General features: G+C 45.4%; 1 protein-coding gene across 2 annotated transcripts in view; it reads right to left on the bottom strand.

Annotated features, from left to right (window-relative positions):
* The window catches only part of dok7b (docking protein 7b), a 96,417-nt gene extending 81,752 nt beyond the window's left edge, over positions 1 to 14,665 (bottom strand). For both annotated transcript variants that reach the window (XM_068028768.1, XM_068028770.1), the window contains exons 1-4: positions 14,574 to 14,665; positions 14,406 to 14,451; positions 10,912 to 11,142; positions 4,570 to 4,770 (exon numbers count right to left, since the gene is read on the bottom strand). In XM_068028768.1, the coding sequence (XP_067884869.1) occupies positions 4,570 to 4,770; positions 10,912 to 11,142; positions 14,406 to 14,451; positions 14,574 to 14,627 (532 nt within the window). In that variant the 5' untranslated portion in view covers positions 14,628 to 14,665. The remainder of the gene's footprint in view (positions 1 to 4,569; positions 4,771 to 10,911; positions 11,143 to 14,405; positions 14,452 to 14,573) is intronic.
* Between the last annotated feature and the right edge of the window lie 1,362 nt (positions 14,666 to 16,027).

Here is a 16,027-nt window from a genome sequence, read left to right as displayed (position 1 = left end):
AACACAAATTGGGTGATTGCTTTGCGGCACGCCTCCGTGCAGTGGCGTGACCTTGAGCTTCCGGTATCTTGCTACTTCAATTCTCTCCCACTTTCACTGGCCCCTCGTCCTCAGGGTCTTACACTGTTCCAATAAGCTCAATGTAAGCTTGAGGAACAGCACCTCATCCTTCTACTAGGCACTTTACAACCTTCCAATTTCAACATTAACATCCAAAGTTGTTGAACTCAATCACCACTCGCATTTTCTCTTGGAAATTCTGTAATCATTTACACATCCTCTAGATCCATCTTTTCTACATTTTGCCTTGCATTGTTTTTGTCATTTAATCTCTTCTGCCTTCATTCCCTGGGTCTGTACTTGCTTAAAAGTCATTAACCTCTAACAACTTCCAATTCTGATGAAAGGTCACTGTCCACAGGTGCTGCCTGACCTTCGGAGGATTTCCAGAATTCTCTATTTTTAATGAAGGTAGTTTCCCCACCAAATTTCCTCCCTTATAATGACGGAGTCACAGAACCAAAGGTATTGGTTATAACCAACCTATCATTCCACCACCAACCCTCCCCTCCCCCAGCCCTTCACAGCTGCCTCTCCCAGTGCCTATAGTTCCCACGTGGCCTTGCCCAGCAAATGGCAGAAAACCCAAATGAAACCTGGTGCCTTCCTGGTCTATGTCTGTGTCTATGTCAGTTACTCAGGGCGCAGGAGCTTGCACAGGCTCAGCTGAGCCGAGGAAATTTAGCCAAGGTTCCTGCCCCTGTTCGCTATCAGGTGACCACCAACTGTAAGTTTTTATTAAAAATTAGTTCTTGGGATGTGAGTGTCAATTTATTGCCCATCTCCAGTTTCCCAAGAGGGTTTTATATGACTGAAACGCTCGCTAGGCCACTTCAGAGGGCATTTAAGAGTCAATCACATGGGTGTGGGACTGGAGTCACATATTGGCTGGACCAGGTAAGGGTGATGAATTTCCTTCTCTGAGAATATTGGTGAGCCAGTCAGGTTTTTTTCCGACAATCTGGCAGGTCCTGATACTAGCTTTTCATTTCCATTGTTTTAAAAATTGAGTTCAAAATTTTGAACTCACGCCCTCTGGATTACTAATGCAGTAACATGGTCACTGCATGACCCTACCTGATGAGTCTATGTAGATATTGGTTAAGAATGAGATTGACCTCAGCTGCCATGCGCCAAAGATCAAATAGCCTGATGGCATGGTCAAGACTGGTACATGAATAACAGACACTAGAGCAGGATTTTCCTGGTTGCGTGGAAACAGGTCGGTAACAGTGGAAGGGGGTGGGCTGGGAAAATAGTACGGGGGGGAGCAATGTTAGGGCAACTCCCCGACGCATTCCCGCTGCCGGGAAAGTTTCCCAGAGGTGGTCTAGGATGTGGATTGGCTGCCTGCTCCACAGAGGTGAGCAGTCAATTTAAATAATTCAGGCCCGAATTAGGGGTGTATTTTCAGGCTTGCCAGCAGCACAGCATGGGAGAGCTGCCAGCTCAGTAGAGTCAGCCTCCCTACAACACACTGGGGGCCATCGGTATCAAAGTCTCCATTCCTCATTGACAGGGCTGCAGAAAGGAAAGGACGTTCTCACAGCCCCAACAATTCCCCCACACCGGAAGGGATTTCCCTCTGTTCCATGGGGCCTTCTATCATCCCCCGTCTGCGTTATTAATTTAATTTTACACCTCCGTGTTGAGGTGCCCTCGTGGTTCCTGACAAGCCTCAGCGGTGCCCACCCCTCCCAGTGGGGCAGCCGAGGCTCCAGAACTGTCAGCCTTCTGACTGCTGCCAGCAGCAGAGAGCCCGTCCGTCATCTTTAATAGGACATGAGGAGAGGTTGGATAAACTCGGATTGTTTTCACTGGAACGACGGAGGTGGAGGGGCGACATGATAGAGGTTTACAAAGTAATGAGCGGCATGGACAGAGTGGATAGTCAGAAGCTTTTTCCCAGGGTGGAAGAGTCAGTTACTAGAGGACCTATGCTTAAGGTGCGAGGGGCAAAGTTTAGAGGGGATGTGCAGGGCAAGTTCTTTACAAGGTGGTGAGTACCTGGAACTTGCTGCCAGGGGAGGTGGTGGAAGCAGGTACGATAGCGACGTTTAAGAGGCATCTTGACAAATACATGAATAGGATGGGGAATAGAGGGATACAGACCCGGAAGTGCAGAAGGTTTTAGTTTAGACAGGCATCAAGATCGGCGCAGGCTTGGAGGGCCGAATGGCCTGTTCCTGTGCTGTATTGTTCTTTGTTCATTGACAGCGAGCGCGGAGGCATCCAACTAGGATGCTGCCACCGGGAAAATAGCTCCGCCTGTCTGTGTCCCAGCAAGTGCGGGCTCAGGACCCCTATTTGGTCCCAACATCGGGGTCCCGAAGCCCATGGTGAAATCCTGCCTTAAGTTTAAGCACTGAGGTTGGCGATTGTGATGCAAAATCTGAAACAAGGGCCGGAATTTTACCCTTGGCAGACGGAACCGTCCACCGACTGAGAAGTTGGTGTCGAACCCATCTCCCTTGGCCTGGGAATCCAGACTGCATTTTGTGGTCCCCAGGCCTTTAATTGGTCTGAGGCGGGACTTCCACCACATTGAGACTGAAGTCCAGCCTAATGAGCTGCCGACCAATCAGTGGGCCAGCAGCTCTTAGTCCCAGCAGCGCCACCGGGAATAGTGGCCACTGCTGGGACTGCAACCCAGCTGAAGTTGGAAGATGTTGGGGAGCCCCGAAGAACGGGTAAGTTTTTGGGGCCTCACCGGGAGCAATCGGTCGGGCTCCAGAGAGGCAAGGGTGGTCGATTGCGGGGACGGAGTCGTATTAGGCGATGAAGATGGTTGGGGTATCGGGGGCAGCCCTCCATTGGGAACAGGCTGTCTGACCAGGAGGGGCCGCACCCCAGGCCATCAGTAAACCACCTGTTTATTCGGGATTGGGCCACCCGCCAGCCAAGGGTAAAACCCCCGAAGCAGCGGGCGGAGGCCCTAAAGTGGCCGTTAACTGGCCGCTTAAAGGCCTTGATAGGCATGGGATTGTGGGCCGTTTTTTGCCACCACCCGCCCTGTGTAAAGTGGCAGCGGAGTCAGGAGCGGGTCAGGAAGGGCCCCCCGTGAGCCTCCCACTCTATTTTATGGCCCCCCTCCCTGCCACCATCCTGCACTTTGGGGGAGCATTAAATCCCAGCCAAGGTCTAAAAATTAATGCCAAGTGGCTGTCATGAATACATTTATAGCGTCATGATGAAAGGGATCCTAACTACAGTTCAAGGGGAGTCCTTCCTATGATTCAAGTTCAATCCATTTCTCATTCCCAATCCCAACAAGGTAACTTCCGGATGTAAACTCTCACTCCCTATGAATTTCAGTTTCACCATATATGGAGAACATTCTAGGATCGCGTGCTCTAGGTGAACATTGAGACATTTCTGTTGCTCCCAGGTAACATCTCAAATTTCCGCTACGTTCTCACATTACTCCAGAAGACATAAGATATATCGACCACGCTAGATACTTTTCGTAACAGGCTAAAATATTATGCAAATTTACTCGCAAGTCAAATTATTTACAATAGCAATGAAGATAAGTGACACAAACGCAGAGGTATGATAATAAATAGACAAACGAGCTGAGATTCCTTTGCAGCAGTCTTTGCACGATTAACAACAACTTGCATTTATATATCACCCGCAATGTCATAAAACATCCCAAGGTGCTCCACAGCAGTGCAAAGTTTGATACTGAGCCACACTTGGAGGTATTAGGACAAGTGACCAACAGCTTGATTTTAAGGAGTGTCTTAAAGAAGGAAAGAGACAGAGAGAGGTAGAGAGGCGGAGAGGTTTAGGGAGAGAATTTCAGAGCTTAGGGTCTAGGCTGCTCAAGGCACGGCCGTCAATGGTGGAGCAATTAAAATTACATAGGTGCAGGCCCATAGAACTGTTGTCCTCGCAGTCAGGCAAGACTAAGCTGTAGGCAAGTTTTTAAATCCTCAACACTCTTATAAATAGGCTATACTTTCAAGATCAGCCTCTTACACAGAGCTAATCTAGTTGAATAATGATTTTACAACCTATAAAAGGCAGGTATGACAATGGCAGCCTGAGGTGTTTAATGCTCACTGTCAATGCATGAGTCATTTCACAAGAGCACCCTTTTCGACTGGATTACAGTAACTCGACTGTAGTTTAATGAGGCTGTACTTGTTGCGTTTCTTGGTCGTTTGACTCTTAACTTTGCCATCAAAACTTTAGTACGTTAAAGGAAATGGGATGGTGTCGCGGGATCTTTTACGTCCGCCCGAGAAAGCAGACGGGAACTCACTTTAACATCTCACCCCGAAAGATGGCACCTCCGACACCATGCATGGTTCCAAGATGAGATCTGTGAGAACATATTTCTACCAGCTTATAACCAGCGAGAATGTTTTCTCAGGCCAGGCAGCTGTCAGGGAGCCTCACCTGCCACCCATGAGCTTGACTGACAGGCAAGAGGTGAGCCTCCCCCACCAGGAACACCAAATCAGAAAATGAAATGGAATATGAAAAGATGCAGATACTTACAAAGACCACACCGTGATCCTCCTTCAAAGACAAACCCATTGGGAATAGCTCCATAACGTCTCATGTCGGAGAGCTTCCACTGACCAATGATGATTGGCGGAACATCCCGCACCAACACAAAGATATTATTGCAAAAATGGAGGGTCGCAGGTCCACTCTCCAGCTTGGTACCAGGTAACACAGAAACATGGAATCTGTGAACTGAGATCACAAGACAACACTAAAGGAATGATAGCAGATTCTAAAAACACCTTTAAAAATGCCTTAGCAAATATGCCAACAATTGTAACTCACTCTCCACAAGACAGCCTTACTACCCTTCTACAACTCAGCTCCTTCAATGTCGACCTTTTGTGAACCCCCTACTTCCTTCACCCCACCATTGGTGGCCGCACCTTCAGCTGTCCAGACCCTAAGCTATGAAATTCTGTATCCTAAATCTCTCCGCCCCTCTTTACTCCTTTGAGTCACTTGTCCTAATACCTCCTCCTTTGGCTTGGTGTTAACATTTGTCTGATCATTCTCTTGTGAGCCCCTTGGAATGCTTTACCACATTAAAGATGCTATATCAATGCAAGTTGTTGTTGTCACTGTTGGCAGTTTTTTACTTAAACTTTTCTTGGTAGGTAATTGGGGACTAGACAACGTTACACTCAATGTCACAGGGAAAGCAGTACACCATCAGAAAATTGAGGCAATCTCCAGTGATACTTTTCTCAGGTAGGGATGAGGGACCTTTGTGGGTGACAATCCAGTGTACCAGGCACAGGAGACATAGTCAGAGAGTCAATACAGCACAGAAGGAGACCATTTGGCCCATTGAGTCCATGCTCTGTAGAGCAATCCAATCAGCCCCATTGCCCCGCTCTATCCCCGTAGCCCTGCAAGTTTATCATGCCAATCCAATTTCCTTTTGAAATCACTGATTGTGGAGAACTTGGATGACACCATTTACAATTGACCCTTGCACAAGAGGAAATCATTGGGCCCCCTACTCTCGGAATCACTGCCCCACCCCACCACTCTCACTGCCTGGAGTAAAGTAGAGCTTCATTGTGCCCAATGTGGAGCTTCAGTGACTGAGAAGATCATTACGAGCAGCCTTCCACTAAGAGCTACTCAGGTCACAGTTCAAAACTAAAGCAAGGGCAGAGAAGTAGAAACAGTGATTGAAGGAAAGCCTCACAGGACAGGAAAATAAAATGTCCTATTGTACAGTGAGCGTCTACTGTTGCTGTAATTAAATCCAAGTACCATGCATTCTGATGAAATGCAGTTGTACTGATTGATGAAGGCATCACTTACAAACAATCAACTGGCAACTGGCTCTCTGTCATCACAGAATGGCTTTCCAAATTTACTCAGAAACAAACACATCAGTTGGCAAAGCACCTTGACCTCGTGTTCACATGCAAACTATCCAACACTTAACACCTTGCACATTCGGTTCCTTGCAAAGACCTTCTGGTGTAAGTGTCATTGAACAGTAATGAGGGAAGGATAGATGGGAGAGGAGGTGAGGGGAGAGCGGGGGCGGTAGGGGCGGTAGGGGGTAGAGAAGGTCATAAAAAGAAGCATGGCGAGCAAAAAGAAAAAAAAATAAACAACAACTGGCATTTATACAGCACCTTTAACCTAGTAAAAGGTCCCAAGACACTTTGCAAAAGAGCAAATCAGGCAAAATTCGACACCAAGCCACAAATATTAGGACAGGTGACCAAAAGCTCAGTCAAAGAGGTAGGTTTTGAGGAGCATCTTAAAGATGTAGAGAGACGGAAAGGTTTAAAGAGGGAATTCCAGAATTTAGGGCCTGGTCAGCTGAAGGCATGGCTGCCAATGGTGGGCAAAGGAAAATTAAATTCTATTATTTCAATACCAACATCACCAGGAGGTGTCCTGACATTTTGGCCAAAACTGACTGCCAAACTGCTCTGTGGCTGACCAATGACAAGTGATTCAGAAAGATGAAAGTTTCTCAAGGAGCCATTTATTGAGCAGGGAGGTGGGATTTGGGCTGCACTTGAAATGGGTGGCATTAAAATTGAAATGCTACAAATTAATCGGTAATTTGAACCCATGTTGGTAATAGCCAGTGTTGGAGGGATGCCCACCTGTGTGACATACGAACATACATACAAACATATGAATTAGGAGCAGGAGTAGGCCACTCGGCCTCTCAAGCCTGCTTCGCCATTCAACAAGATCATGGCTGATCTGATTGCAACCTCAACTCCACATTCCCGCCTACCCCCAATAACCGATGACCAGGTATACTGTTGGAGTTTAACTAACTAACACCAGGCAGCTAACCAGCACAAAGCACTGGTACACTTTCTAATACTTGTGTAGTTCAAACACCCCTGCAAGGTTAACCCTGTGAGCTCTTTCTAGCATTGAGTGATGAGAATCCCAGCAACCAGATCCATCCCTACTGGACCCATCAGGCGAGTTGTTCAATCATTAACAGATCAATAGGTTCTTGTTGGGGAACAGGATCAAGGGATATGGATCAAATAGCTCATGTTCACTTGCTCTATTCATCCAGCAGGTACAGGCCTTAAACTGGTACTTGTAATATAATAATTTCCTTAATTTTATATTGAAATTTAATCCTGAAATAGTGTAGCGGTGGGGTTAAGTACCAAATGGCATGGATTTAAAATAAACTTAGCCTTGCATTCAACCTTTCCAAGTCTGATTTTTGGTGCTCAAATATAAATGGAGTTGAGATACAGAACAGCCATGATCTTATTGAAGGTTGGAGCAGACTCGAGGGGCTGTATGGCCTACTCCTGAATCCTGGAGAACTGTACATTTACCTGGGTCAGGTACTGGATCTGTCAGAGGATTGACTCAACTCCAACCACTGATCACCAGCCATAACATCTTGGAGTCAATTCAACCCCCAAAAGAGACCAGTTCAAATGATCAAAGAGCAGTGCCTTCCATTTCAGTGAAAAAGAATAGTCACGTTCTGTCATGTCTCCCAATATCTAACAACCAAGCAATACCTTTCAGGGTGATGTCAGGAAGCACTTACACACACTAAGGGTACTGAAAATCTGGAAATCTCCCCCACAAAAAATGCTGGTGGGGGGGCAATTAATTGAAAATTTCAAAACTGAAGTTGAGAGATTTTTGTTAAGCAAGGGTTACAGAACCAAAAGCCAGTAGATGGAGATAAAATACAGATCAACCATGATCCAATTGAATGGCAGGACAGGTTCAAGCAGCTAAATAGCCGTACGGACATACGAGTTAGGAGCTGGAGTAGGCCACTCGGCCCCTCGAGCCTGCTCCGCCATTCAATAAGATCATGGCTGAATTGATTACTCCACATTTCCACCTACCCCTGATAACCTTTCACCCCCTTGCTGATCAAAAATCTGTCTATCTCTGCCTTAAAAATATTCAAAGACTCTGCTTCCACCGCCTTTTGAGGAAGAGAGTTCCAAAGATTCACGACCCTCTGAGAGAAAAAATTTCTCCTCATCTCTGTCTTAAATGAGAGACCCCTTATTTTTAAACAGTGACCCCAAGTTCTAGATTCTCCCACAAGGGGAAACATCCTTTCCACATCCACTCTGTCAAGACCCCTCAGGATCTTATATTTTTCAATCAAGTCACCTCTTACTCTTCTAAATTCCAGCAGATGCAACCTAGCCTTTCCAAACATTCCTCATAAGACAACTCGCCCACTCAAGGTATTAGTCCAGTAAACCTTCTCTGAACTGTTTCCTTTTCCTGCATTTACATCCTTAAAAAAGAACAATACTGTACACAGTTCTCCAGATGTGGTCTCACCAAACCCCTGTATTACTGAAGCATAACCTCTCTACTTTTGTATTCAATTCCCCTTGCAATAAACAATAACATTCTATTAGCTTTCCTAATTACTTGCTGTACTTGCACACTCACCTTTTGTGATTCGTGTATTAGGACACCCAGAGCCCTCTGCATCTCAGAGTTCTGCAATCTCTCACCATTTAGATAATATGCTTCTTTTTTATTCTTCCTGCCAAAATGGACAATTTCACATTTTCCCATATTATACTCCATTTGCCAGATCTTTGTCCACTCACGTAACCTATCTCTGTCACCTCCTTATGTCCTCTTCATAACTTACTTTCCTACCTATCTTTGTGTCATCAGCAAATTTAGCAACCATACCTTCGGTCCCTTCATCCAAGTCATTTATATAAATTGTAAAAGGTTGAGGCTCCAGCACTGATCCCTGTGGCACACCAGTTACATCTTGCCAACCAGAAAATGACCCATTGATGCCTACTCTCTGTTTCCTGTTAGCTAGCCAATCTTCTATCCATGCCAATATGTTACCCCCTACACCCATGAGCTTTTATTTTCTGCAATAACCTTTAATGTGGCACTTTATCAAATGCCTTCTGGAAAACTAAGTACAATACATCCACAGGTTCCCTTTCATCCACAGCACATGTTATTTCCTCAAAGTACTCCAGTAAGTTGGTTAAACATAATTTCTCTTTCATGAAACCATGTTGACTCTGTCTGATTACCTTGAATTTTTCTAAATGCCCTGCTGCAACATCTTTAATAATAATTTCTAACATTTTCCCTATGACAGATGCTAAGCTAACTGGCCTGTAGTTTCCTGCTTTCTGTCTCCCTCCCTTTTTGAATAAAAGGAGTTACATTCACTATTTTACAATCTAATGGAACCTTCCTGAAACTGGGGAATTTTGGAAAATTAAAACCAACGCATCAACTATGTCACTAGCCACTTCTCTTAATACCCTAGGATGAAGTCCACCAGGACCCGGGGACTTGTCAGCCCGCAGCTCCAACAATTTGCTCAGTACCATTTCCCTGGTGATTGTAATTTTCTTGAGTTCCTCCCTTTCTTCTATTTCCTGATTTACAGCTATTTCTGGGATGTTACTTGTATCCTCTATAGTGAAGACCGATGCAAAATACCTGTTCAATTCATCTGCCATCTCCTTATTATCCATTATTAATTCCCCAGACTCACTTTCTATAGGACCAACATTCACTTTGTTAACTCTCTTCTTTTCAATATCTATAGAAACTCTTACTCTCTGTCTGTCTTTAGATATCTTGCTAACTTTTTCTTGTACTCTAATTTTTCCCTCATTATTAATCTTTTAGTCATTCTTTTCTGTTTTTTATATTCTGTCCAGTCTTCTGACTTGCCACCCATCCTTGTGTAATAATATGCTTTTTCTTTAAGTTTGATACTATCTTTAACATTTTTAGTTAACCACAGATGGTGGGTCCTCCCCTTGGAATTTTTCTTTCTCGTTGGAGTGTATCTGATCTGTGTATTCTGAAGTATCCCCTTAAATGTCTGCCACTGCATCTCTATTGACCTATCCATTAACCTAATTTGCCAGTTCACTTTAGCGAGCTCTGCTTTTATGCCCTCATAATTGCCCTTATTTAAGTTTAAAATATTAGTCTTGGACCCACTCTTCTCTCCCTCAAACTGAATGTAAACTTCAATCTTATTATGATCGCTGCTGCCTAGGGGCGCCTTCACTATGAGGTCATTAATTAATCCTATCTCATTGCACAATACCAGATCTCATATAGCCTGCTCTCTGATTGGCTCTAGACGTGCTGTTCCTAGAAACTATCCCGAAAACACTCTATGAACTCCTCATCTAGGCTACCTTTGCCCACCTCCTTCTCCTGTTCCCATGCAAATAAATAATTTTATTTTAATTCTGAACCTGGAGTGTGAGCTGACATGGACATTTTTGTTTCAGACTATTTGATTGACCAGTCAGGGACCCAGATTTCAAGCACAGAGCAACCCTCGCAGTAAGTCTGTCCTTGTTGCAGTATCGGCAAGAGATCTGCAAAGGTCTGAAAACTCAAACCCTTTTAAACATTTTGGGTACCAAACCCTCAGTGGAAATTACGAATGCGGCACACAGGAGCAGACCACACAGCCCCTCGAGCCTGCTCCGCCATTCTATTAGATCATGGTTGATCAGTATCTTAAATCCATCCACCCGCCTTGGTTCCGTAGCTCTTAATACACTTGCCTAACAAGAATTTGGCAGTCTCAGTATTAAAATTTTTAATTGCCACCCTCCCAGTCTCAACAGTCTTTTTTTAAGGAGGGGCCTCCAGATTTTCACCACCCTTTGTGTGAAGAGGTGTTTCCTGACATTGCTTCTGAATGGCCTCACTCTAATTTTAAGGTTCTAACTTCTTGTTCCAGACTTCCCCACCAGAAGAAATAGTTCCTCTATCTTTAATCATTGTAAACACCTCAATTAGATCACCCACGAGCTACAAACAAAATCTTCACAAAGGATTTTGGTCAGCCTCAGTTACCTTCTCCAAGGCTGTAGCGAGTCCGTATATCCCATGCACACATAGTTTCCTTGTTCTCAAATGCCAATAGCACAGTTTGTCCCAGACAAATTATTGCGAGGATGTGATTCACACCCTCCAGGGACAGGCCGGGATCCAAACCACATATGTCCTCCAGAGTCACACTGCTCCTCTCCTTATGGCCTTTGCTCTTCTCAGACTTGTCTTTGAACACCAGCATTAGCAAACAGTCTGAAAACAAATAATCAAAAAGAATGGAACTGAATGCTTTTTTGATAAACTCATGTGTCACACACAAGCAAAATCCTGGAAAGAAAGACTCTCATTTATATAGTGCCTTTCATGATCTCAGGATGTCTCAAGGTGTTTCACACCCAATGAAGTACATTTTGAAGTATACTCATGCATGCAATGTAGGAAATGTTATCACCAATTTGTACACTGCAAGCTCCCACAAACAGCAATGTGATAATGACCAGATAGTCTGGTAAGGACACTGGGGAGAACTCCCCTGCTGTTCTTCAAAATAGTGCCATGGGATCTTTCATGTCCTTAGAGAGTAGACAGTGTCTCAGTTTAACATCTTACTAAAAGCCTGCACTTCTGACAGTGCAGTGCTCCCTCAGTACTGCACTGGGAGTGTCCGCTTTGATCGGGTTCTCAAGCCCCTGAAGTGGAGCTTGAACTCACGACCTTCCGACTCGGAGACAAGACTGCACAGCCGAGGATAATATGGTCCAAAATAATTTTTTCTTCATTAATTAATATCTCAAACCAACTAGAAGTGCATAACTGCATTCAGAGCCATGGAAATCTGGATCCAGTTTTACCTTGTATTTTATGAACACTAGCAGATCTCCCAAGAGGGGTGATATCAAATTGTGACAGAGACGTTGTGCGGCAGTTACATGAAGTGCATCTATTACACAGGGCTTTTAATAAATAGGCATTGTATTTGTCTACTTCCAATCTTGTGAAATCTCACCAGTGCACACATACCCCTACCTTGCACAATACATTCTCTCCCCAGTCTCAACAAACCCCCCCTCCTCTACATGTCACCAGGCTCCAGGAGATTAGTTTCCAGTTCCTCTACCCTGCCCAGTTCCTCCAACATGTACCCTCACCCATTTCCTCCATAGCCACCCACTGCCCCCTCACTCCCCCAATCCCCCCACTCCCTTCCCACCCCCCCCCCCCCCCCATCCATTGAGCAATCCCTCTCTTCTGACAGATTTGCCTGTCTTTATGCTCCTGGCTGTTTGAGAGCAGTTGTATTTTGCCGTCAAGTGAACCCAACAGCTGTCAGCACAAACAGCTGCAAAAACAGCAACTTCAAAGATTCCTAATCCATTCACAAGATTCACTCACTCTGCCACTCAATTTCACCTAGCAGGCAAGGCCCTGAATAAATAAATCCATCAGGAGTAACTGAGTAAAACCGCCTTTGCTGTGTGCAGTGTGTGCCATTGTTGTCAAGGCCTTCCGCGACAGGTGGGCACCACAGGGAATGAAGGCTCTGGTAGATACTGGGAATATCATTTAGTTGCTCAGGTCCATTTTCATTTAGTTGGGACATAATTTCTTATTTTAGCTTCTTTAGATTGATTAAAAAGAAAGAACTTTATATATATATAGCGTAGTCACTGTTGTAATGTAGGAAGTAGTGACAATGGCCGGGGTTTAACGCAGAGGCGCTGGCCCTGCCCACTGGCTCGAAGGTCGAGGATGAGCCCACCTCCAATCAGAGGGCCGGCAGCTCTTTAGTTACAGCAGCACCACCAGGAGTGATGGCCACTGCTGGGACTGCAACTGGCCCCAGACCAAGCCAGCGATGAAGGACTGGAGTTCAGGTAAAGGGCCAGGCTCATCGGAGCCAGTCCAGCAGGACATGGCATGGAGTGGGTAGAGGCCGGGGTCCAGGAAGGAGCTGAATTACGCCAGGCATCCTTGTCCACTGGGGAGGCCCTCTGTGGAGCACAGGGTGGCCAAACAGGAGGGACCACCCCTTCCATCTGAGCCTGCAGACAGGCCAGCAGACTGTGGCAGCCTCACCACATGGCATGGACAACCACTGCCATTGTTAAAACAATGCCGGTTGGAAGACACCCTTAAATAGCCACTAATTAGCCACTTAAAGGCCTCAGTTGGCCAAAGGGTGGGTAGGCCGCCTGCAACCTACCCCACCCCACCCCACCCCCCTCCCTCCACCCCACCATCCGACCTGATTTTACGCCTCCCTCACCTTGCAGCTTGCTCCCGGAGGGCAGGGGGATATAAAATTCTGGCCAATTTGTGGACGGCAAGCTCCCAGAAACAGCAATGTGATAATGACCAGAGAATCAATGATAAAAACAGAAAGTGCTAGAAATACTCAGCAGGTCAGGCTGCATCTGTGGGGAGAGAAGCAGAGTTAACGTTTCAGGTCGATGACCTGTTTCTCTCTCCAGATGCTGCTGAACCTACTGAGTATTTCCAGCACGCTCAGTGTTTTGATTTTCTGTTACTGTTTCTTGGTCATGTTGGTTGAGGGATGAATATTTTCCTGGACACCAGGAAGAAGACCCCTACTCTTCTTCAAAATAGTGGCCTTGAGATCCTTGACCCTAGTGGGCAGACAGGGGCCTCAGTTTAACGTCTCATCCAAAAGGCGGCACCTCCAACAGGTCAGCATTCCCTCCGTACTGCACTGGCAGTGCCAGTCTAGATTTTGTGCTCAAGTCTCTGGAGTGGGATGCAAGCCCACAACCTTGGGGCTCAGAGGTGGGAGTTGTTACCCTCTGAGCAACAGCTGACATGTTTAAAACATATGTTTATTAATTAATGCCATCCTTAAAAGGGTACTTGTGCTGTGTTACCCATCAGAATAGGTCCTTAAGCAGCTAACATTCCCATACTGCCCAGCCCCATTCAAACTGTCAATGGATCCAATCCATATTTCCATGGGTTTTCTGCATTCTCTTGCTAGATTTTTAAAATAAAAGTAATTCACAGCTTCCCCACAAAGAAACGTGCCAAAAAGTAGTCTTTAACATACTGAAAAAAATATTGCTACAGCAAACAAATCAAACAAAACTATTTACATGGTTTCAACGACACAGAAACAAATCATTGGGCTCAACAGATGCAGACTGTGTGTGCTCAGTGTTACAATTAATGTTTTAACTCATTTTACAAACCTCTTCTCTCCCTTCACTATAAATTAATTTACAAAGACCAGTTTGTGCCACTCTCAAATGAGCAATTGACAAAATGTTATAACAGCCACTGGTTGACTGTAGGTCAGAAGAGCTGATTGAGATGCCAAACTGCATGTCACACACTGGTCAAAATAGGACACAGAAACTACTTGATTGCTTTGATTACAAACAAATAAAAAGCCCCACTCTGTACCCAGCGAGCTGGGTTGCAGTCAGTTTCCTAACACCCAGTCCCCCAAAGCTGTTCCCCAGACAGTGAAATATAGACAAGTGAGTAAAACTGCAGACACGTACCTGCTACAGGAGAAGGTTTCCGAAGCACCAGCCATCTATTTTTCCACTGGACGGATACATGTATAGGTATATGAAAAAGAAACAACGCACAGTTAACAAACCACCCCACACCTTAAATCCACAAGCCACTCGACCCTAATATTTTTTTGCTCCTGCAGATTCACAAACCTTTTTTCCATCTCTCAATTTTACTTGCCCTTCCGCGACAACCGAATCCGTCATCTTCAGTCATGGTTCTAAACAGCTGCAAACTCTCAGGGTCACTTTCAAAATAGCTTGGTGAGCTGTGCGATCCCAGAGCCCTGACCAGACCAGAGAGAGGAGCAAGCGCTCACTGACGTCTCTCCCCCTCTAGTTGCACCGCCCACCAGAACCATGTGTGAAGCCGAACACTCTTCTTAAAGGAGAAGGCCACCCTCACAATGTAAAGCACTTTCCCTCTTTATGGATCTACCAAAAAGTATCTTTACCCATTGGTGTTTGCTTTAATTTGGACATGGGGCATGTTATGAAACTATACCGGAACCTAAATTTATCGCTTTGCTGTTTGTGGGATTCTGCTGTGCCGGTTGCCATATTTCCTACAATGCAACCATTTTATTTAAATCATTCTTGGGATGTGAGCATCACTGGCTAGGCCAGCATTTATTGGCCAAACATCTTTGCCCTTGAGAAGGTGTTGGTGAGCCGCCTTCTTGAATCGCTGCATTCCATCTGGTGTAGGTACAGCAACAGTGCTGTTAGGGAGGAAATTGCAGGATTTTGTCCCAGTGACAGTAAAGGAACAGCGATATAGTTCCAAGACAGTATGGTGTGCGGCTTAGAGGGGAACTTGCAGGTGGTGGTGTTCCCATGCATCTGCTGCCCTCGTCCTTCTAGGTGGTAGAGGTCGTGGGTTTGGAAGGTACTGTCAAAGAACCGGCTATGTTTCAAAAGTACTTCATTGGCTATGAAGCGCTTTGGGACACACTGAGGTCATGAAAGGCACTATATAAATGCAAGGATTCAAGTCTTTTTAAATGGTCACGCACAGCAAGCTCCCACAAACAGCAACATGATAATGACCAGATGATCTGGTCATTACCAGCGCACCATGACTGCAATGGTGTTCAAAGTACAGGATGCACTGCAGCAACTCAGCAAGGCTCCTTCGAGCTTCCACTCCAGGACTTGAGCACAAAAATCTAGGCTGACACTCCAATGCAGTACTGAGGGAGTGCTGCACTGTCGGAGATGCCATCTTTCAGATGTGATACTAAACTAAGTCCCCATCTATCCTCTCAAATAGATGTAAAAGATCCCATGACATTATTTTGAAGAAGAGCAAGGGAATCATCTCCATTTAGAGTGGCACAGTGGCGCAGTGGTTAGCACCGCAGCCTCACAGCTACAGCGACCCGGGTTCAATTCTGGGTCCTGCCTGTGTGGAGTTTGCAAGTTCTCCCTGTGTCTGTGTGGGTTTCCTCCGGGTGCTCCGGTTTCCTCCCACAGCCAAAAGACTTGCAGGTTGATAGGTAAATTGGCCATTATAAATTGCCACTAGTATAGGTAGGTGGTAGGGGAATATAGGGACAGGTGAGGATGTGGTAGAAATATGGGATTAGTGTAGGATTAGTATAAAT

This window comes from Heterodontus francisci, chromosome 4 (genome assembly GCF_036365525.1).
Source record: "Heterodontus francisci isolate sHetFra1 chromosome 4, sHetFra1.hap1, whole genome shotgun sequence".
Lineage (NCBI taxonomy): Eukaryota > Metazoa > Chordata > Chondrichthyes > Heterodontiformes > Heterodontidae > Heterodontus > Heterodontus francisci.
Note: the sequence above shows the minus strand (reverse complement) of the source record. Positions and strands in the feature narration are given on the sequence as shown.